General features: G+C 38.4%; 2 protein-coding genes across 3 annotated transcripts in view; one reads left to right on the forward strand and one right to left on the reverse strand.

Moving 5' to 3' along the window:
- The window catches only part of CCDC146 (coiled-coil domain containing 146), a 142,371-nt gene that overhangs the window by 35,260 nt on the left and 84,520 nt on the right, over nt 1-22,591 (forward strand). For both annotated transcript variants that reach the window (XM_089685670.1, XM_089685676.1), the window contains exon 3: nt 21,666-21,748. In XM_089685670.1, the coding sequence (XP_089541796.1) occupies nt 21,666-21,748 (83 nt within the window). The remainder of the gene's footprint in view (nt 1-21,665; nt 21,749-22,591) is intronic.
- FGL2 (fibrinogen like 2) lies at nt 1,616-12,878 on the reverse strand. The gene is made up of 2 exons (XM_089685664.1): nt 12,243-12,878; nt 1,616-5,109 (listed from the first exon to the last, which is right to left on the reverse strand). The coding sequence occupies exons 1-2, from the start codon at nt 12,808-12,810 to the stop codon at nt 4,409-4,411; spliced, it is 1,269 nt and encodes a 422-aa protein (XP_089541790.1). The 5' UTR covers nt 12,811-12,878; the 3' UTR covers nt 1,616-4,408.

Raw genomic sequence — 22,591 nt, forward strand, 5'->3', positions numbered from 1 at the left:
TAATTTTTTTGTCACAGTACAGCTTTATCATATAACTGGTGTTGGGGTGATCAGGGACACTGACTGGTGACAGTATGTAAAAAATAATTAAATAAATATTTTTCTATTTTTTTTTTACTTTTATATTACATTTTTTCTCTTTTTTTCAACAGTCTGTGGCCAGAGTAATACAGTGTTACCATGGTAACACTGTACTACTCTGGGCAAGTGATCAGGATTTTTTTTTTTACACATTATGACTGCTTATACCAATGTATTTCATTGATATTAGCAACCATTTTTAATGAATGAAATGGATTAATTCAGTGTCTTTTTTTGTGATTAGCTGTGATTGGCCAAATCTCATCACATGGTACAGATGGGCTGTGATTGGCCCTGTCTATACCATTTGACTGTTGTGACGAATCAAAGCTGACAACACAATTGTATACACTGGATGGCATGTAAGGTAAGGTATACAATTGTCATGTGGTCTGCTGTGATTGGTCACAGTGATCACATGACACTGGCAGTATGCCCGTGTAGTGATCAGTCATCGGCTGTGTCCAGTTGAATCCAACATTAGACCATGTCCATGTAATGTATGTTAAAGCAACCACTTTTATAGTCTACATTTGCAGCCTGTGTAACATGTTGATGACACAGGAAAACAATTGGAAGACATGAACAATGTTATCATGCTATAATAAGAAGTGTCTGAACCCTTTAAAGAGGCCCTGTCACCAGACCATTCATCTCCACAACAATCTATATGGGCATATGAATATATGGGCATTTCATGTGTTTTAGGCATTATATTTACCTTTAAGAACATCTCTGGTGTAGTTGTTCAAAATCCCTGGGACTGGTGCTGGCCACCACCATCTTGGATGAGATGTCAGCAGCCCTAGCTGTCACACAATTGACAGTTTATTGTATTCCCCTTCACCTCTCCCCCCCAGCTGTTATATATAAGGTTATAGCTATCTCCTCCTGTACCACTATCCCCTCCCTCCTAGATTGTTAGCTCGAAAGAGCAGGGCCCTCAATCCCCTCATGTTTTGCATTGTATTGGTATTGTTCTGTCACATGTTCTGTCCCCCTTTGTAATGTACAGCGCTGAGCCAACTATTGGCGCTTTATAAATACTGTATAATAATAATAATATATAGGGAGGTGAGGGGAGGAGTACAGAAGCTGGGCCAGCACAGACAGTAATTGGATATTCAAAAAAGAGAGGAGGATGGGGGTTGTGTTCTTTTTAGAGAGCTTCATAGCAGGTTCAGCTGCAGATCTAAGAAGACTGAAAATTGCATTTTTAATCACATGAACATGTTTAATTCTATGATATTTTAGCAACTGGGTTTTATATATACTATAACCAGTCTTATTTGCTAAATGCTCTGTGCTTCCAGAAAAAAGGAAAATGATTTTCATGTAAGAGAAGCATGCTAATCTTAGCAGTTAGTGAACGTTAGATCATTTGCTTGTTTTGATATTTTACAAGATGAATTCTCAGCCCTAAAATGGTAAAGTTATGGAAGACGTACATTGTGGAAATTCCAGCACAGGAAGTAAAATAGTTTCACAGCTTTAAAACTATAGGTTTTAGGAAGAAAAACTTGCTTGTGTGCACTTTGATTGTTGTTGTTGCAAAAAACACAAAAACTACTAAATGTTTATTTGTATCATTTACAATATATATTACTACAGCGTTTTAAAACAATATTTAAATATGTACAAAAATATTATCTTTATCAACATTGGATAAAAAATCAACAGTGTACTTTAAGGGGACCTGTCTTATAGATGTGTGCTCAGAGCAGACACACCATAAAGGGTAAAGTGGTAAGGTATAAATGAGACTGTATGCTGGTGCTTGATATTTTTTAAAATATTTATTTATTGAAATCACTCCCTGTTACTGAGAGTACTAATAATTTGATGTTGAACCTGGGGCCCTACCACCTTATGTTCCCAAGGAGAGGTCTGTAAACAAAACTGAATATGGTCACTTCACCTAAAGCTAACATAGACCTTCAGACATATGAAAAACAGAAACAACAGCAAAGGGGTAGATAAAAGCTGTTTAAAAAAATGCAGCACTCAACAATGAAAAAAAAAATGCATGGCTTTGTCTCCTTAAAGCATATCTAAACTGAAAAAAAAAATGTAATATAATATAGCTTCCCAGTCCTTAGAAGTGGTGGCCCTATGGGACAAAGTACATGTAGTACATGTTTCCTAATCCTTTGAATTCTGACTGGCAGCCCTCCCCTCCTGTCACGTCTAATTCCAAATCAGCTATGAGCCTTTTCCGAGACATGCAATGGCAATCGTTATGAAGTGTCTGTCTCCTTCCTAGCTGTTGTCAGATCACCTGTGGCAAGAAAGGAGGGGCGCAGGTTGGACCTTTTACCTAGGTTTAGGAAGCACCTGGCAACATGGGGCAAAATACTACATGTATTTTGTCCCATAGGGGGCAGGACAATAAAAAATATAATGATAGATCTTCTTTTTCTTTATTTTGGTAATACTGGCAGTAACTCACCCAAGAGAAAAAAAAACACTGACTCAGATTTAAACCCAATATTTTCTATATAAGACAGGTATTCCTGTGTATACACACTTTATAGTTTGGAAACAGAAAACCGATTAGCAGTATTACACAGTGAATGCAAGTACTCTTTACTTTCTTAAGCAAACCCTTACTCACAGCCAGAATCTTGAAAGTTGTTTTTTGGTAACATCTAAGGGCATATTTATAAAGCAGTAAATGAGAATTTCACCAAACATTTACTGGTGGTCAATCAGTCATTGTCATTTAAAACATATTCACCTGGAAGATTCACCTGCAGTGAATGCTTGCATGTCTGGTTCACTGTTTTATAAATATGCCCTCTGGTGTATTACAGAACTATTATATTTCCACATTATATGGATACAAATAGCCTAATAAAATATAGGGAGAAAGGATACCAAATGATTTAATTACAAATATTAATGCCTGTAAATTTACTGCCATCATTCTGTCTGTGCCCTAGTGTTGATCGACTCAGGAGAATCTGTCATTTGCAAAGTTTTGACTTTTGTCCTTGTACATCTGTCATGATTCCAGTCAATTGTGAATCATTAATTCACTGATTTGCATAGCATGAAAATTAATTTGCTGATCACTAGCTGGAACCCTTTGTCATTTTGCTTGGGTATCCTACCATATCCCTTATATTAAGAGGTATCAGTTAAGTCAATGGACATTATAGACAGGACAAAACTTCCAACAGAAAGTTCAGCCCACGGGCTATTAGATTCATCCATCCATGCCAAACAGCATGGATGAAGAAATCTTCAATGCTGTCCATTGTACTCATTATTGCATCCTGTAGTGACAGAGGTTGAAAGGGAGACAGGGGCAAGCACAGACAGGGGACACAGTCAATCAGCACTCCTAGTTGAATACTGAAGAGATTAAGGGAGGCTACAGCGCTGGAATGGACAGGAAGTAGAAGACATGGACCATTAGACAGGAAAGTATGCTACCTTTTCTCTTGCAGAAAACTGGCCTTGTTAGTTGTTTTTACGGAGAGGGTCTATAATGGATGATTTTGCCTCAGTGGAACGCCCTTGAATCCTGTGTCTGGGGCCTTGACTTTTCACTCCTCACTTTTCATTCAACGGTCAAAAACTACAGTGGGCAGTAGAGTCTCTATTGCTTAGAAATTAAATGGCATGAATGGGACTTATCACCAGAAAGGCATGGGGTTATTCTCAAGTTGAGTAGAAGTCAGGGTCCCATGTACAGCCTGGCCCTAGAAACCAAAAGGGATACTGGGATGGGTTTAAAGGCTAATATAAGAACTTTCAGGCACCACTAGCTACACCTAAGTATTGTCATTAGGTCCGGTTCAGAAATGTAGATTTCTGAAGATAGATTATTTTATAATGAATCTTGTACCAAAGTTTTTTTCAGTAAATGTGTGTCATATTTGAAGTCACTACTTAGTTATTGTTTTTTTTTGTTGGAGGTTGTTGTACATTGTATTACATATTGTACATAAATAAGAAGATCCTTCAACTCATTCCAAACTCTAATTTTGCAAAAGGGCAAACAGAAATGTTAAGAATTTCTGTCAACTTTTTATTGCCATTGTGTCCTTCTAAGATTTTCGCTCATTTTCTTCCCTAAAGACACAATAGAAGGTGAGACATAAGTACCCATAGAGTGGGGTGAAATTCCATATTTGACAGCTGAAACACAGAACATTCTCCTCCACTTCTGTTCCAGTGTGAACTGTAAAATTTTAGATTTCCCCCAGGTTTTGTTCACCACGAAGACCCACAGTGGGAGTAAATAACCCCCCCCCCCCCAAAAGGGACAATGACAGTAACCTTTCCCCACTCTGGCCAAAACTAGAAAAAACATTTATGATCAGAAGTCTTTTGGTCTGATCATCATTCTAACAGTTTTGAAGGATTGCCTAAAACTGCTGATGCTTTCATCATTCACACCTTTCCATGTACCCCAAAAAATTCCATTACGCACTCCCTTGTAGTCACTCTTATAGTATTTACCATTAAGATTTGCTGACATACATGCATCAAACCACCATCCAGAGCTGTAGTAAGCCCCACAGTTTCCTGAAGGATATCTGTCATTGTCTTTATCCGGTGTTGTAAAGAATTTTTGGTCATGGTTGTACAGTTTGCTGAAGTGGAGGGCATCACCCGCTGTTCCACTGTAGCCACTGACTGACAATCGATATTTAAGATATTCATTGGCGACATAGAACTGGTCATATGTTGCATATTCCTTCACACCCTTAAAGTCCTCAAGTTCTACTCTTAGCATCATGTTACTGCTTTTGGTCAACAGATGTATCTTATCATTACCCAGCCAAAACTCTCCAGTAAGGTTACCAAAGCCATTTTTATATTCGTTCCATGTCCTGTTAAAATGTATGCTGCCATCCTGACGATTCTGCAGCAGAGTCCATCCTCCACCCATGGACTCCATATCACAGTACACTTCAAATGTTTTGTTCTTTGGATCTGGCAGGATGTGGTAAATGCCATTAAGCCTTTTGCCTAGCTTGAAGTAATCAGAACAGTCTTTGTAGATGAGCTGCATACCTGTAAAGAAAACAAAGAAATAAATCACAACTCTAACAACTCAACTCTAACAGCATCTTCTCTCTTTCATTTCATAATACAAAATATGATTTTAACAAAAGATATGATTTTTGGTAATAATCTGTAAAATGTAATGCAAGCCTCACACCCTGTATATTCTGAATTTTACAGAGAATACTGTAGCCATTCTTTTCTAAAGTAATTATTTTGCACGTAGAAGTGTAATATGTTGACTAATACAGAATCTAGTGGCACAAAACTGATCTTCAATAACCTTATCTAAGGAGACATCTGATAGAGCAGTACCAAGCTGTGTTCACTGTACAATGTAGTTAGTGTCGTAGTACTTGAAAATGATAGTATGTTCAATTTGTATTCTCGCTGATGGTATGTGGGTACTGCGTTGATGAAGTTGATGCCTTTGACATCTAAGATTTGAAATGGTAGTTCATTCTGTTTTTCATGTCGTATGTTGCCAGATTATTTAAATTAAGGACAACCTTAGTTTTGGGGACTGTTTTCATGCAACAAATTTATTTTCAGATAAACTGAAAATTGTAGCAAAGTATAAAAATAAAAGTATATATTTAGAAATAATTGTTTTCGTGACATTTCACTGGAAAACTACAGATATGTGGAGAACCTTTTGTCTAGATAGAAATGACTGATGGTACTCTTGGTATTGTAGTGCTGTTCACTTGGCTGAATATTGTATTGTATACAAGGCTTGAACTTTCTACTTCCTGTTTATTTACCTAAAAGTATTCTTAAACATTTACATACTTCAGATACTTTCCCACGTCTCAATTTACTAAGACAACTCTCACTTTTTTGTGAACTTGTGGACTGAACTTTTTCCAAAAAATATGTATTACACATCTTCAAAATATGAATGTATAGTCTCTTAAAAAGGACAATGGGAAAGATAATCACCGAAAGAGAGCTTGGCTTCCTGAATAGGAAAGGGTGGATGATGTTAGAACTCGGTGGTTTCCGCTGTCATTAATTGATTTATATAACAGACATTTATCACTGCAGCTGTTTCTTGGAGATAAAAAAGTTATAAATGTAGGACCGTTCTCAACCCTGTGTGCAGACTTGTGTGTAAGGGAAGTGGCAGTGTGACACTGAACACCATGTCCCATCTGAATTATAAACAGAGGTATTTTATCCAGGTATCATCAAGGAAATGCTTCCACAACATAGGAAGTGTGGAGGGGAATCGTCATGTATGTAATGTCACTAATTAGTTTGTGCTGCCAAAAGAAGTCTGTGAAACCTGATGACACTGTTATGTATTCTGTTGTTTTCCTTCTAAAACAACATGCAATAGAAAATGTAAGAAATGAACACACTGTATGTAAATAGTCGCTAATAAATTAGAGAACGTATAAATCAGTAATTAAGTCAATATTCTATAAAAATAGAGTTAAACGAAACCAGTCATGAGAAAAGCCTCATTTACTTTACTCATTCACTTAAGTATACACCCGTGTGAGAGCTGTGTTATTACTTTTAGCTGTGTTGAAATAATTTATTTACTTAATAAGGCATCAGAGCAATCCCTTGTGCCTTATCAGGCAGTTTAGTCCAAGGTTGTAATGGGCCTGCTTTGCGGTCTCACTAGATAACCTTTAGTGCTTTGGGATTCCTTTTGTTGTGCATTGTGTTTATTTGTCAAACAACAAAAGATTTTATATATACAAAGAAGCCAAAACAAATAAGTTCAGAAATGAAATTATGTGTAATAAAATGGAATGACACAGGGAAAAAGTATTGAACACATGAAGAAAGGGAGGTGCAAAAAAAGCATAGAAAGTCAAGATACCAGCTGAAATCTATCAGTAGTTTAGAAAGCAATCCTGCCACTTGTCAGTGCAAATTTATATCAGCTGATTCATTCTCAACTGATGGCCTATAAAAAGGTGTCTCATTACCAAGGTGTCACACAAGAAACATCTCATGATAGGTAAAAGCAAAGAGCTCTCTTAAGAACTTTGCAGCCTTATTGTTACAAAACATACTGATGGCATTGGTTACGGAATGATTTCTAAACTTCTGAATGTTCCAGTGAACACTGTTGAAACCATAATCCGGTTGGGCTTGGCCTCTTAGTTCCAGTGAAGGGAACTCTTAAGGCGTTATCATACCAAGACATTTTGGACAATTTCAAGCTCCCATCTTTGTGGGAACAGTTTGGGGATGGCCCCTTCCTGTTCCAACATGACTGCACACCAGCAAGGTCCATAAAGACATGCATGAGCAAGTTTGGGGTGGAGGAACTTGACTGGCCTGCACAGAGTCCTGACCTCAACCCGATAGAACACCTTTGGATTAAATTAGAGTGGAGACTGTGAGCCAGACCTTCTCATACAACATCAGTGCCTGACCTCACAAATGTGCTTCTGGAAGAATGGTCAAACATTCCCATAGACACACTCCTAAACCTTGTGGACAGCCTTCCCAGAAGAGTTGAAGCTGTTATAGCTGCAAAGGGTGGGCCAACTCAATATTGAACCCTACGGACTAAGGCTGGGATGCCATTAAAGTTCATGTGCGTGTAAAGGCTGGCGTACCAATACTTTTGGCAATATTGTGTGTATATGTATATAACAAATGAGGATGAGATATCCAAGTTGCAAAAGTGTGTCTTCATACAAAAATTAGCACGACTGCGCACTTTCAAGCATAACACTTTCAAGCTCTGTATCAAGTTACAAGTGTTGTCAGTCAATCCATGTGGAACCCCCATCATGATCAAAACGTTGATTAATATCCATTACTTAAAAATAATAGCTTAGGGGTTGAAAAAATAATTAGTTAAATAGTAACTTGCTGTTCTTAGTATGAGTAATACAACTTTCTAAACATAAGCAGTAAGCTTAGTTACCTGTTTTTTACTTTCCTTCCTCCCTGTTGCTTTATCTTCAACAAGCCCCTGTGGAGCACTTTCCTTCTCACTAAGCATTGCTCTATGTTACTTAAATCATTTGCCAAGTTTTGCTTATTGGAAATCTTTATACACAATGAGCTGGAGCAGACGCCAGCCAGTGCAAGCACCTGTTTTTCTGCAGATTTGTTTTCAATCTCTTTCTGTGTCATTAATTTGTAACTCGTGATCCCAAGTTTTCTTCCATTATCAGAAAATTACCTCTCATTTCCTTTTTTTCCACTACATTCTCCAGTAAGTTACCTCTCTTTGGAGAACAATTTCTTCTGGCTCTGTTTGATATGTGTTAGTCAATATATTATTATGTAGCAGAAATTACTACATTTGATTTGGATCTGCCCTGGCCTTGTAACAATGTATCTCTGGAGCAATTTAAAGAACTTGTTAAAGAGATAAATGCAATTTTTCATTTATGAAATTCATTTTTTAATAGCTTGAGAGAGGCTTTACTATGACATCTTTAAAAAAAGACCCATCAACATCAAATGTAATGTAATACAATGCAACGAATTTATGACAATGGTATTGTGGAAAAATGTTGCAAGTACCCATCTGACATCACCCTGGGCTTTGGAGGTGTGAGTCAGTCACAATGTGATTAGACGGACATATCTATAACCCCTCTCCTCTTTAAGATGACAAATAAATGTCAAACTTTAAACAAGGGGTTAAGAGTTTGTCTATCGTTTAAAGCTGAACTGTGAAGGGATAGTTCACCAGAGAACTGCCTATGCAGGTAAGGGGCATCTGTGGATAAAAACAAACTTGCTATTGGTGTAGGCCATTTACGTACCTCATGAAGTCTAACTGGAATACTCCCAGGACGTTGCTAAGTACTTCCAAGACATTGCTAAGTGAAGCCTAGTCATTACTGATCAACCCACCATCACAGGAGTGAGCTTTTTCTCGGATTCAGGCGCCCTCGAATGCTTTTTCTTTCTCATGATGTCGTAGCTCTGAATGCAGCGTCTGAGAGCTCACTCCTGTGATGGAGGAGGTGAGCAGTAATGACTAGGCCTCACTTAGCAATGTCCTAGGAGTATTCCAGTCAGGCTTCATGAGATACATAAATGGCCTACACCTATAGCAAGGATATTATTCAACTTTAATCAGAAATGCAGAGTTTGTTTTCCAGGATGCTGCTAAGTGAGGCCTAGTCATTACTGCTCACCCCCACCATCACAGGAGTGAGCTTTTTCTCTGATTTAGGCCCCCCTCACATGTTTTCTCTCCCCTGATGTATTAGCTCTGAGCGCAGTGGCTGAGAATTCACTCCTGTGATGGTGGGGGTGAGTAGTAATGACTAGGCCTCACTTAGCAACATCCTGGGAGCATTCCAGTCAGGCTTCATGAGGTACGTAAATGGCCTATGCCTATAGCAAGGGTATTATTCAACTTTAGTCAGAGCTGCACAGTTTGTTTTTATCTACAGCCACCCCTTTATCTGCATAGGCAGTGTTTTGGTAAAGGTGAAAATGTATATTATATAGGGCGCGCTTGTTGGAGCCCAACCTCTGTAGCTGTAAGATAAAGGTGCCAGATGGATATCAGGGATGGGTGGATGGGAGCAGTAACACTTAGGCAGCTCTTCTTAGAGTGGAAACAAGGCTCTAATGCAGTAACAAAAAAAAGAGAGGAAGGCGCCTCTAAGTGCAGTATTGACAATTTATTCAGTAAACAATGGAAAATTTGCACTTACAAGATAAACGATTAAAAAGACTCATCGTGTGGTAATTAGATCCAGGTGGGACATCCAGCCGTCCAGCAGCATACTATGCCTATAGGATCAGGAAGTAGAGACCAGGATGTGCCTGTACATCAAAAATTAAGCTTGGAGAGTAGAATCAGATGTAGCAGGTGAAGGGGGCGGTAATGCATTTCGGAGCATGCTCAATAGGCTCCTTCTTTAGACCTGAAGTCAATACTGCACTTAGAGGCGCCTTCCTCTCTTTTTTTTCTCTTTTTTTTTTTTTGGTAAAGGTAAACTATCCCTTTAATCAAGTATAAGAAAAAACACTTTTTTTTCCTATTTATTTAAAAATCTAATGTATTTACTTGACATCTGTGTTTATATTAACTTTTTAATTTCCATAAAGTACCAGAATTATTAGTGAAGCATGCTGTATTGCTTTATCATCCTAACATATTTTAGGCATGGGTGTTTATATAAGTCTATGGGGGTTAGAAAGCACATGGTGGACTTCAATAGTGGGGGAATGTTCTTTCAAAGCCCAGTGAGGTAGCTGAAGAGGGTTAAGAGCTCTAGGGGGGTAAGTAATGGTGTCATTCTCTGTGATAGTTATCACATATACAGAATGTATCTCAATTTGGTTTTAGCTATTCACATAAAGTTTATTTGGTTATGTATTTATATAATACCAACAGTTTACACAGCACTTCACATATATTACATTCACATCATTCCCTGCCCTCAAGGAGCTAACAATCTAAGGTCTCTATCTCACATACACTTACTAGGGCCAATTCAGACAGGAGCCAATTAAAACACCAACATGTCTTTTGAAGTGTGGGAGAAATGCAGAGTATCCGGAGGAAACCCATGCAAGCACATGGAGAACATGAAAATTCCAGGCTGGTAGTGCCGTGGCTGGGATTTGAACTGCCTAATGCTGCTAGGCAGAAGTGCCAACCACTTAGCCACTGTGCTGTTTTGCAGTAATACAATTTCAGTATTTTCCATCCTGAATATATTAGATGGTGATGCTAAATTAGATGTACAAACACTTTAAATATAGTTTCACCTTTGTAGATTACACTCACTGGTATCAATGTACCTATTGGTTTATATAGAGTTTGATGATAAATTCAGTTTCAGTGTGGGATATCTTAAAGTAGTATTAAACTCTCCGAATAAAAACAACCTATGCACTTATGTTTGTAAATGGACTTTCCACATATCATTAGAAGGCACCACTAACTCCCATGTAACCACGCTTCTCCCTCCACTTCCAGCTAAATGCACGTACACAATTGTATTCCGGTGTCTGACGCCAGGACTACATTTCTTATAATGCACAGGGTGTGACATTCAAATATGCATGCAAAAATTGCAATCAAAGCTTTTCTACTGGTCCCTTTACCTCTAATACATAGCTCAGTAGCCCAGGTAGGGGAGTGTGCCCATTGCTGTGGCTCCATAGGGAGCCGGATAGTATAAGGAGCTACCACAGCAATAGAAGTAGATATAAAGAGAAACAGTAAAGTTTTCAACACATAAAAAGAAGATGGTATGACACCTTGTAAGTATAGCTCTGTAATGCTCAGTTCATTGAAATGAGTTTAAGGGATACAGTAGGTAACAAAAAAATAATGTGGCAACTCCTAAAATTAGAGCTAGCCAGTTTAACTGCTAACAAAAGAAAGCTGGAAGAATAGGGCAGTAATACACTCACTGGCCACTTCATTAGGTACACTTTGCTATCCAGTGTGGTCTTCTGCTGCTGTAGTCCATATGCTGCAAGGCTCTACGTGTTGTGCATTCAAAGATGGTATTCTGCATACCTTGGTTGTAACGAGTGGTTATTTGAGTTACTGTTGCCTTTCTATCATCTCAAACCAGTCTGCACATTCTCCTCTGACCTCTGACATCAACAAGGCATTTTCTTCTCACAACTGCAGCTCACTGGATATTTTCTCTTTTTCAGACCACTCTCTGTAAACCCCAGAGATGGTTGTGCATGAAAATCCAAGCAGATCAGCAGTTTTTGAAATACTCAGACCAGCCCGTCTGGCACCAACAACCAAGCCACGGTCAAAGTCACTTAAATCCCCTTTATTCCCCATTCTGGTGTTCAGTTTGAACTTCAGCAAGTTGTCTTTACCACATATAGATGCCTAAATGAATTGAGTTGCAGCAATGTGATTGGCTGATTAGCAATTTGTGTTACCAAGCAATTGAATAAGTGTTCCTAATAAAGTGGCCAGTAAGTGTATATGTGATCATTCTGTCTAAGGGCAGATGCAGGGTATATTGCTGTATTATTTTACACTGGTAGTGAACTACAGCTTATGTTTAAACTGTACGTCTTCATGTTAAATAACACAGTTTAACATTTTAAACTTTGTTTTTTTGTTTTAAAATTAAGTTTTACATTTATATTTGGTAAAAATATATTGGTATGTCAATCATTTAGCATGCACCTGTATAAATAAACAGACTTACTTGGATTTGGCTGAAGTAGTGGACAGTTGTATGAGCATTTGTCCTCTGTGTTTATTTCTCTTGATAAATTGGCCATTTTACTGTCGATATAATCTTCCACGCTGTTCATACTGACCGAGTTCATCTTCTCCAGTTGATCCTGCAAGGTGGTTATTTGGGATCGAGCGTTCTTCAGACTTATTGACATTTTCTTAACCTTAGACTGCAGATCTTGGATTTGATTGACCTGGCCCCCATCTGGCACTTCATCCTTGTCCTTCTCCAGATTGTCATCTGCCTGCAGTTTGCAGTCCTGACATGATTTCTTCAAATTATTTACTATTTCTTTCAGGCTCTGGACTTCTTTGAGAGTTTTTTCAAGCAGCTGAAACTGCTTAGGTAGCTGAATGGTCATGGGAGGCATGGTTATCTGATAGGGACAATTGCCATCTTCGTCACATTTTCCTCCAGTCTTCATTTTTATAGGACAGGCATTATCAGGCTTCACTGATAGAGCAATCTGTTCTTCTGCAGCGTGTAGACCAGTTAGCAAAGTAACAGAGGCTAACAGACAGAAGAGAGATCTCATCTTTGCAGTGAGGGGTGCTGAACTGGGAAGCTGCGCAGCTTATATAGAGCCAGCAAGCTGTGCTGAGAGAGCTCTGGCTTTCCTCTGAACTGGGTGGGAGCACTTACAAAATAAAGTCACAGAGCTGTTAAGGGGAACTTCCTGGCATAGTAGGATTTGCACAAAATAACATTTCTTTCTGTTTAGAACATCAGCTAAAAATAAATGAATAAAAGTGTATTAATGCTAACTTTTACACTTATTGTGGCATCTTTTGTGAAAAAATGTGAAACATTTATTTATTTTGCTATTTGGGCTATAGAGATCACATATTATTTACAGTATGTTTAAGTAAAAAAATAAATAAATTTAACATAAATCTGGGTATACACAAGGCAATCTTATCATTTGTTTCTGCATAATTCACCCCTGAGTAATATTTTCAACCGAAACATATATCCATCTGAATAAAACAGAGTGCCATTGTGAGGCTTTCCTGGATTTGTTAGCTGCCGGGCTGTTATCTAAACTCACGAAAAACATTTAATATTACAGCTTACTGGTCTTTGGATTTTTTTTTTATTTTTTTCCTTTATTTTCACCTGGTTATCCTCCATGTAACACAGTTATTGTCCTATGGTGGCAATGCTTACTTCCCATAGTAACAGATTTTTTTTACTCTAGGACAAGGTATTTTAGGCCTACATAATCTCTCCCCCTCTCCTCCTTTCCATACCATTGGGGAAGTGTTCTGAAGTCCACGTGTAGCTGAAAACAATGATAACTGATATCAGTCAGCAGATGCAGAAAGGACAGGAATTTTACAGCTCACAGGGTGTCTGACAGTATCTACAGGTTTTATTCTGCACTTATAAAACAGATATAACTTCCAACTGTATATTTAACAAACCAAAAAGGGAGTAAAATAGAAGTTTTTTTCTTAGAGTTTACATACACTTTAAGCTGACCTACTGCTTTCAAAACTCCAAGATACTGACTAAGAATATACTGTATATGCAGATAAACACTTCAGGCTTTGTTCTTATTTTCTTGATCTGTTTCATTGCTTAGGCTCATTGATTCAAAGTTGAAGCTTGCGAGACATCAGAACAGCCAGGCAACTGTTATTTTCCAAGGGTCATCAGTAAAGGCATCCCTGTAATTTCTCATGAGAGGTTTATTTTACAAAGTCTTTAAGTGATCAGACCACCAAAAACAGATATGTCAAATTCTAATAGATGTTGCAGAGTTGGTTTATCATCCAGGTTATTTAACAGATCTCTGTGCTTTAGCAGCTGACGCGTTGGTTGCATTCCTGCAGTTGGCTGTAAATGTAAATGGGTGCTGCAGCAACTATCCATCTGGCAGCTGACACTTCCCACCTGGTCCGGTATTTAGAAGAGATCTCCCTTGTCCTCTGAGAATTTTATTGTATTCTAGAGCAGCCTTTCTTAACTAGGGTGCCCAGGCACCCTGGGGTGCCTTGAGGTTTCTTCAGGTGTGCCTTTCAAAAAGTCTAAAAATTGCCCAAAACATGTATACAAGCCAGTGGGTGGAACAAGCCTGCCTTTTAGTTACACAAAGCCACGGGTTTTCTTTGTGCACCATTACAACCTTCTAGCCACCGGCATCCTGACAACCAATGACATCATCAGTTGATAAGGAGGATCTCAGCTGCCTTCTCACTTCTCAGCATCCTAGTTCGACCCTCCCCCACCCCTCTCCATCAGTGCTGGGGTCACATTAGCTCAGTGATATAGAAAAACTGTGGGAGAAGAGGAACACTTGAATACTACTCAGTACTAATGTGCAAAAGTGTATTTGCTTTGGAAGAATAAATCACCTCTAATGTTGGGTGTCCTACAGGTGTGGATGTTGTTGTGTTATATAAAACTATTAGAATAGTTTTGCATATTTTAGAATGGGGTGCCCTTTTAAAATTATGGACAGTCTACAGGCACTCCATTTTAGAATGAGGTGCCCCAAGACTGTCCATAATTATAAGGGTGTCTCAGGAATGTTCATAATTTTAAAGGGTGCCTTGACTGAAAAAAGGTTGAGAAACACTGTTCGAGAGTACAGTGAATGTAACAGGAGGCGTTAGATACCCCCTAATGCAGAAGAAGGAATTAGCCTCTTAGGTAACCATAAATTGCAAGAAGAGATCCAGTATTTTTTTTTTTTAAGATTATGTTTTATTGACATATTTTTCAGAGTAATACATAATCCATTAGCAGGAGCATACATTTAATTATAAGAGAATTTTCCATATTTCTGAGGAAATAATAGCTTAGTTTACACATAAGCCAGATATGATCTTTGCACGTCACGGTAAGGGGATGTTACAGTAAACATTACTTCCTTTTGTTTGGTAACTGAAATGTTGTTGTTGAGTTAATTTAATTACATATATAGCATTTAGAGAAGTATCTAAAGTCAAGTTTCAAGTTTCATATTAGTATTTTCCACTTCTTAGGGTAGGTTTGATTGTAGATGCTATAGGGCAACAGGGTTTGCCGCACAATAAATTAGGCCCAGTGTTGTTGCACCAACTACTGTTAACTAGATACTATGCCAACTGTGCTACCCTTTGTTTTCGAAAGCTGCTACTCAGATTGTAATAGAGCAGGCATAATACTCACATGCCCAGGCCCTAAACTGATTTCTAGTACTGAGACTTAGTCTGTTCACCTAAAACAAGATGAAGTGTGTGTGAAACAAATTTATAAACATATGCACACACACACGTTAGTGCTCGATCTCTCTCTCTCTCTCTCTCTATATATATATATATATATATATATATATATATATACATATACAATGTGGCGTGGCATGGAAGCTATCAGCCTGTGGCACTGCTGAGGTGTTATGGAAGACCAGGATGCTTCAATAGTGGCCTTCAGCTCTTCTGCATTGTTTGGTCTCATGTCTCTCATCTTTCTCTTGGCAATGCCCCATAGATTTTCTGTTGGGTTCAGGTCAGGCGAGTTTGCTGGCCAATCAAGCACAGTAATCCCACAGTCATTGAACCAGGTTTTGGTGCTTTTGGCAGTGTGGGCAAGTGCCAGGTCCTGCTGGAAAATGAAGTCAGCATCCCCATAAAGCTTGTCTGCGGAAGGAAGCATGAAATGCTCCAAAATCTCCTGGTAGATGGCTGCGTTGACCCTGGACCTAATGAAGCACAGTGGACCAACACCAGCAGATGACATGGCTCCCCAAATCAACACAGACTGTGGAAGCTTCACACTGGACTTCAAGCATCTTGCAGTGTGTGCCTCTCAATTCTTCCTCCATACTCTGGGTCCTTGGTTTCCAAATGAGATGCAAAAGTTGCTCTCATCAGAAAAGAGGACTTTGGACCACTGAGCAATAGACCAGGTCTGTTTTTCTTTAGAGGAAGATGAAAGAAAGAGCGCACAAACCTTGCGCATTACCTCAATAAATAGTGACTAATTTTATTAATAAGGAAATATACTCACAAAATGATTGTATAACAGGCATAAGTAACCATAATCCAAACAGGGTTACAGGTAAATCAAAAAGGGGGGGGGGTATGAAGGCTAACGTGTTTCGAAGGGTGCTCCCTTCTTCATCAGAGCTGGGTTTGGCAGATAGAAACTTCAGTATGGCAGAGTTCCCATGGCAAGGAGATATTCAGCCACTGAGTGTCAGTATTACAGCAGTTCAGCCTGTTTAGCAGTTTAGCCTGCTGTAATACTGACACTCAGTGGCTGAATATCTCCTTGCCATGGGAACTCTGCCATACTGAAGTTTCTATCTGCCAAACCCAGCTCTGATGAAGAAGGGAGCACCCTTCGAAACGCGTTAGCATTCATACCCCCCCCTTTTAGATTTACCTGTAACCCTGTTTGGATTATGGTTACTTATGCCTGTTATACAATCATTTTGTGAGTATATTTCCTTATTAATAAAATTAGTCACTATATATTGAGGTAATGCGCAAGGTTTGTGCGCTCTTTCTTTCATCTTCCTCTACAGTTTTATTAAGCTTCCCCAGCTTCATGATAGAGCTGCACAACCTCTGATCACCAGTGGATGAATACACAACACGCTGCTTGTCACTAACGTTTGTTTGATCTGAGTCCTTGAGCGCAGGAGATAATGGATCTTTGGTGACTGTGTTTCTTTAGCCCAGGTAAGACGCTTCTGACATTGTTCAGGAGCAGCTTGACAAGAGGAATACGACATTTGAAGCTCATGTCCAGGATCCATCTGTGTGTGGTGTCTCTTGATGCACTGACTCCAGCCTCAGTCCACTCCTTGTGAAAGTCTCCAACACTTTTGAATGGCCTTTTCCTGACAATCCTCTCCAGGCTGCGGTCATCCCTGCTGCTTGTGCAACTTTTTCTTCCACACTTTTCTCTTCCACATAACTATCTATTACTGTGCTTTAATACAGCACTTTGGGAACATCCAACTTTTGAGGCTTTCCCTACTTATGGAGGGTGTCAATGATGGTTTTCTCCACAACTGTCAGGTCAGCAGTCTTTCCCATGATTGTGATTCCTACTGAACCAGACTGAGAGAACATTTAAAGGCTCAGGAACCCTTTGCAGGTGTTATGGCCTAATTAGCTGATTAGAGTGGGACACTTTGAGCCTAGAATATTGCACCTTTTCACAATATTCTAATTTTCTGAGATTGTGGATTTGGGGTTTTCATGAGCTGTAAGCCATAACCATCACAATTATGACAAATTACGGCTTGAACTATCTTGCTTTGCATGTAATGAGTCTATCTCATATATTAGTTTCACCTTTTAAGTTGCATTACTGAAATAAATGAACTTTTGCACAATATTCAAATTTTTCAAGTTTCACACACACACATATACAGTCAGGTCCATAAATATTGGGACATCGACACAATTCTAACATTTTTGGCTCTATACACCACCACAATGGATTTGAAATGAAACGAACAAGATGTGATTTAATTGCAGACTGTCAGCTTTAATTTGAGGGTATTTACATCCAAATCCATAAATCAAATTTTCACTTTTTAATACTTTGTTGCAAATCCTTTGCAGTCAATTACAGCCTGAAGTCTGGAATGCATGGACATCACCAGACGCTGGGTTTCATCCCTGGTGATGCTCTGCCAGGCCTCTACTGCAACTGTCTTCAGTTCCTGCTTGTTCTTGGGGCATTTTCCCTTCAGTTTTGTCTTCAGCAAGTGAAATGCATGCTCAATCGGATTCAGGTCAGGTGATTGACTTGGCCATTGCATAACATTCCACTTCTTTCCCTTAAAAAACTCTTTGGTTGCTTTTGCAGTATGCTTTGGGTCATTGTCCATCTGCACTGTGAAGCAGCATCCAATGAGTTCTGAAGCATTTGGCTGAATATGAGCAGATAATATTGCCCGAAACACTTCAGAATTCATCCTGCTGCTTTTGTCAGCAGTCACATCATCAATAAATACAAGAGAACCAGTTCCATTGGCAGCCATACATGCCCATGCCATGACACTACCACCACCATGCTTCACTGATGAGGTGGTATGCTTAGGATCATGAGCAGTTCCTTTCCTTCTCCATACTCTTCTCTTCCCATCATTCTGGTACAAGTTGATCTTGGTCTCATCTGTCCATAGGATGTTGTTCCAGAACTGTGAAGGCTTTTTTAGATGTCGTTTGGCAAACTCTAATCTGGCCTTCCTGTTTTTGAGGCTCACCAATGGTTTACATCTTGTGGTGAACCCTCTTTATTCACTCTGGTGAAGTCTTCTCTTGATTGTTGACTTTGAAACACATACACCTACCTCCTGTAGGTTGATCTGGCCAACTGTTGTGAAAGGTGTTTTCTTCACCAGGGAAAGAATTCTTCGCTCATCCACCACAGTTGTTTTCCGTGGTCTTCCGGGTCTTTTGGTGTTGCTGAGCTCACCAATGCATTCCTTCTTTTTAAGAATGTTCCAAACAGTTGTTTTGGCCACGCCTAATGTTTTTACTATCTCTCTGATGGGTTTGTTTTGTTTTTTCAGCCTAATGATGGCTTGCTTCACTGATAGTGACAGCTCTTTGGATCTCATCTTGAGAGTTGACAGCAACAGATTCCAAATGCAAATAGCACACTTGAAATGAACTCTGGACCTTTTATCTGCTCATTGTAATTGGGATAATGAGGGAATAACACACTCCTGGCCATGGAACAGCTGAGAAGCCATTTGTCCCATTACTTTTGGTCCCTTAAGAAGTGGGAGGCATATATGCAAACTGTTGTAATTCCTACACCGTTCACCTGATTTGGATGTAAATACCCTCGAATTAAAGCTGACAGTCTGCAGTTAAAGCACATCTTGTTCGTTTCATTTCAAATCCATTGTGGTGGTGTATAGAGCCAGAAATGTTAGAATTGTGTCGATGTCTCAATATTTATGGACCTGACTGTATATATATATATATATATATATATATATATATATACATACATATACACACACATAGTATAATCTCAAACTTTTTCAGTATATAAATCCATTTCAGATGTAGTTTAAATCTTTTCACAATCATCACAAATAGTATTGTAATCCTAAGTAATGTGAGGTAACCACCAGCTTGGATAACTTGCATGATTTTGATACTAAAGTACTGTATAACCCCCATTAGATCTCACAGTCCAGAAGTGCCACAAATATGTGAGTATGGGTGTCCTGTATGGTAAAGTAAACTAAATCACAGCATCATTATTAAAAGACATGGCAGACCACCCAAACTAACTATTTACATAGATATTAAAGCTCAAGTTCTACTTTGAGTGTGTCAAAGCAGTACCCAAAAAAATCTACTTTTTTGTTAAATTCTTGAAAAACAACTGCACTTCCTTTGCCTACAGCCTTATAACTAAATATCTGCTGTGTGAAAGGCACTGCTGCCTCTGATTGCTATTCCTGTGAAATTTGGAGTGGATTTTTAGATGATGAGCTTCTCACTCATCTCCTTGCTGGAGAGGAGGCTGTACCTAAAGACCAACAGTGCAAGAATCTCCTTGCTTCTGTTTTATTCATTATGTGGATCTGTGTTTCCTATACCTCTCCTGCTGCTTCTTGATAATCATCCATCATAGGCACTATAAGATCACCAGTCACCAGAGGGGAGCTCTGATATGGGGAAGCAGAGCCCTACCCACCTACCAACTGCCAAGCTTCCTGTCTTAATGCAGATATACAGTGCAGAACAAAGCAGCATGTTAAGCCAGTAATGGGAAAAATATCGGCCAGAGGAAGGCTACAGACAATACAGGTGATCAGTTCTTTACCCTCTATTTGCCTTTTTAGGGTACAGTTTCCACAGTTGAGATCTTCTTTAAGAAGACTGAATTTATTTTAGAAATTATTTCATTTTCTGAATATAGCTGTTGTACAAATATTGTAAATGATTCATATCTATGTAAACATTAAAGTACAACCAACTAATGTAATTAAAGTACAAGCAGCTGATTTTTAATCACAGGCTAGAAAGGTTATTTGCTATCCTTCAGTTTTGGAAAGTATGTTACCTTCTTGAGTGTTATCCATGTTTGCTCATGTATTGACAAGGCCCAGAATTCAACTCAATATAAATAACATGAATATCTAATAAGTATATTGCATATGAAAAACAATAGACATTCCCATGTATTATTTTGTGTTTTTTGCCTTAATTTTCACTAAGGAAGCTAATATTGTCCAAAATGTATATGGTACCATGGTATTGTATTAAAAATGTTACCACCACATGAAGATGGGAAAAGCAAACTTTGGAAAAGGCAAATGCAAAGTACCTTTGCAATGCAAACCTACATTGCAATTTAAGGAAATGGAAAGAAAATCTATAGTGATCAGGAGTAGTGTAAAATCAAAGGCAAATGAGACCAGTACTGTACACCCACTCTTCACTATTTTGTCATTTAAATTAGAGCATACTGTTCAGTTGTATGATTTAAGTTGTAAGGAAGACTTACAGGGCACATTTCTACCAGGTTTTTATTTTGTGACAATTTGGAAGCAGACAAGTCGCCTTTCTGAACTCTGCTACTATAAGATTTACGGAAGATGTCTTTGGCAGGAAAAGAGTCCTTCAACAATGTATGCAATGTCTAGATTTGCAGACTGACATATGGTTGTTTTCTATGCATTACTACTTTTTTTAATTAGCTTATTTACACAATCTTATGTAACCTATTCAAGGAGTTTAATGGTGCTATATACTGTAATATATGACATGCAGAATTTTCAAGAGGAGTTGTCAGACTGGGATTTAGCAGAAAAGATCTCAGAGCTGAAGAAGGGATGTAAACCATGCATACACTGTATAATGTGCAATAGTCTAATACTCTTAAAGGGGAATTTAATAACATTGGAGCAGACAGAATCTGGAGCGGATGTGCATGGAAACCAATCAGATAGAAGCTCATTGGTTTGAATCTGATCCAATTTTGCTTAATTCCCCACTCATTGTTTGTAAAATAAAATTCAGTTACAGGTAGCGACCATCCTTGACCACCCTGTCCTAGTGCATATTTATCTGTTCAAATAGTTACCTTTTTATTATTTCTCTAGTAAAATGAAGGATTGGTTTTGAAACAGAAGATCTTCCAACTGCTATAATTGGTGTTCGGTATAGCTGACTAGGGATGGCACAATCCTAATCTATGAGGCTATTGCATAGGCACAGAATTAGGATGTTAATGGCAACCTAAACCCACATTAAATTGTAGATACCAAGACAATGTTATGGAAAAGTTATCAAAAAGGAAAGATTACATGGTGCAAAATGAATCTGTCCATGAAAGCTCAGATAATCCAGAGCACTCTATTTCAGTGACAATTAAAGAATAATTCAATTTGCCTTCTCATTTTGTTTCTCATAGCTTTTGGCATCTGGAAAAATCCCTGGAACCAGAGTAGCTGAGCTCAAGGCAAAATATACTTTGCTGTACGAAACACTGAAGAGGTATGTTTTTACCATCTCATCTTAAATGTACTGTAAAAGTCACAATTACACATGCTAAAATACAATGTATTATTCTTTTTATATTACTATTGGGGTTCCCAGGCTATTGTATCACTGTGATTGTTATTTGTATAATGTCTAACAGCTGAATGCAGTACTGGAGCTTTTCTCCATAAGACCCAATTTAGAATAATGGGAGAAGGGTGCTTGAAGACAACCCAAGCTGGATGAAGGAAAGTTCAAGTCAACTAATGTAATGGCCTCTTTTCAAGTAGCAGGTTGTAGATCTAGATACCTCGCCATGCCTAATCAATTAACATTCATCCTATTTATGGATACCCTGGTGCCAGAAAGCGTTCAGGTAGTCTATGTAGCATAGAAAACATGGCATGATGCATTCTCAGCTACAAATTTGCAAAATGCATTGTAAATATAGTTGGGGAGAAGTACAAGATACAAAAAGCAATAAACAAAGGTTTATCCACATTTCATTTGTTTGCCACTTTTTAACTATATCATTCTGGATCAAGTTGCCTTTAAAAAGTGTGTGTAGACATACTGCATACATTCTGATTTTTGTATTTTGTACTGAAGCTCTGTTTCTTTTAAAGACACATTATAGCACACACCAGATTCTAACAGCACTAAATTGTCACTGTCACATGGAACTAGCCTTCTAATGTCTGTATTAGGTGGCATGTACAAAAGATATATAATTTGGAGTATTTCTTCAGGCCCCGATAAGCAAAAACGCAGACATTCAGATCTTTTAAAATTAATCTGTCAGCCACAAGAGGAAAGCGATGTACTTCTAAAAGCTGCAGCACTTGTTTCCTTTATGAT

The sequence above is a fragment of the Staurois parvus genome, unplaced genomic scaffold (genome assembly GCF_062004578.1).
Source record: "Staurois parvus isolate SC_StPar_1 unplaced genomic scaffold, SC_StPar_1.0 ptg000019l, whole genome shotgun sequence".
NCBI classification, from domain to species: Eukaryota; Metazoa; Chordata; class Amphibia; order Anura; family Ranidae; genus Staurois; species Staurois parvus.

Bases quoted from the DNA above. Each gene is read 5' to 3' on its own strand.
- FGL2 (XM_089685664.1), bottom strand. From the start codon at position 12,810: ATGAGATCTCTCTTCTGTCTGTTAGCCTCTGTTACTTTGCTAACTGGT. The intron at 5,110-12,242 runs GTAAGTCTGTTT...TTTTCTTTACAG, and splicing joins ACTACTTCAGCCAAATCCAA to GTATGCAGCTCATCTACAAA.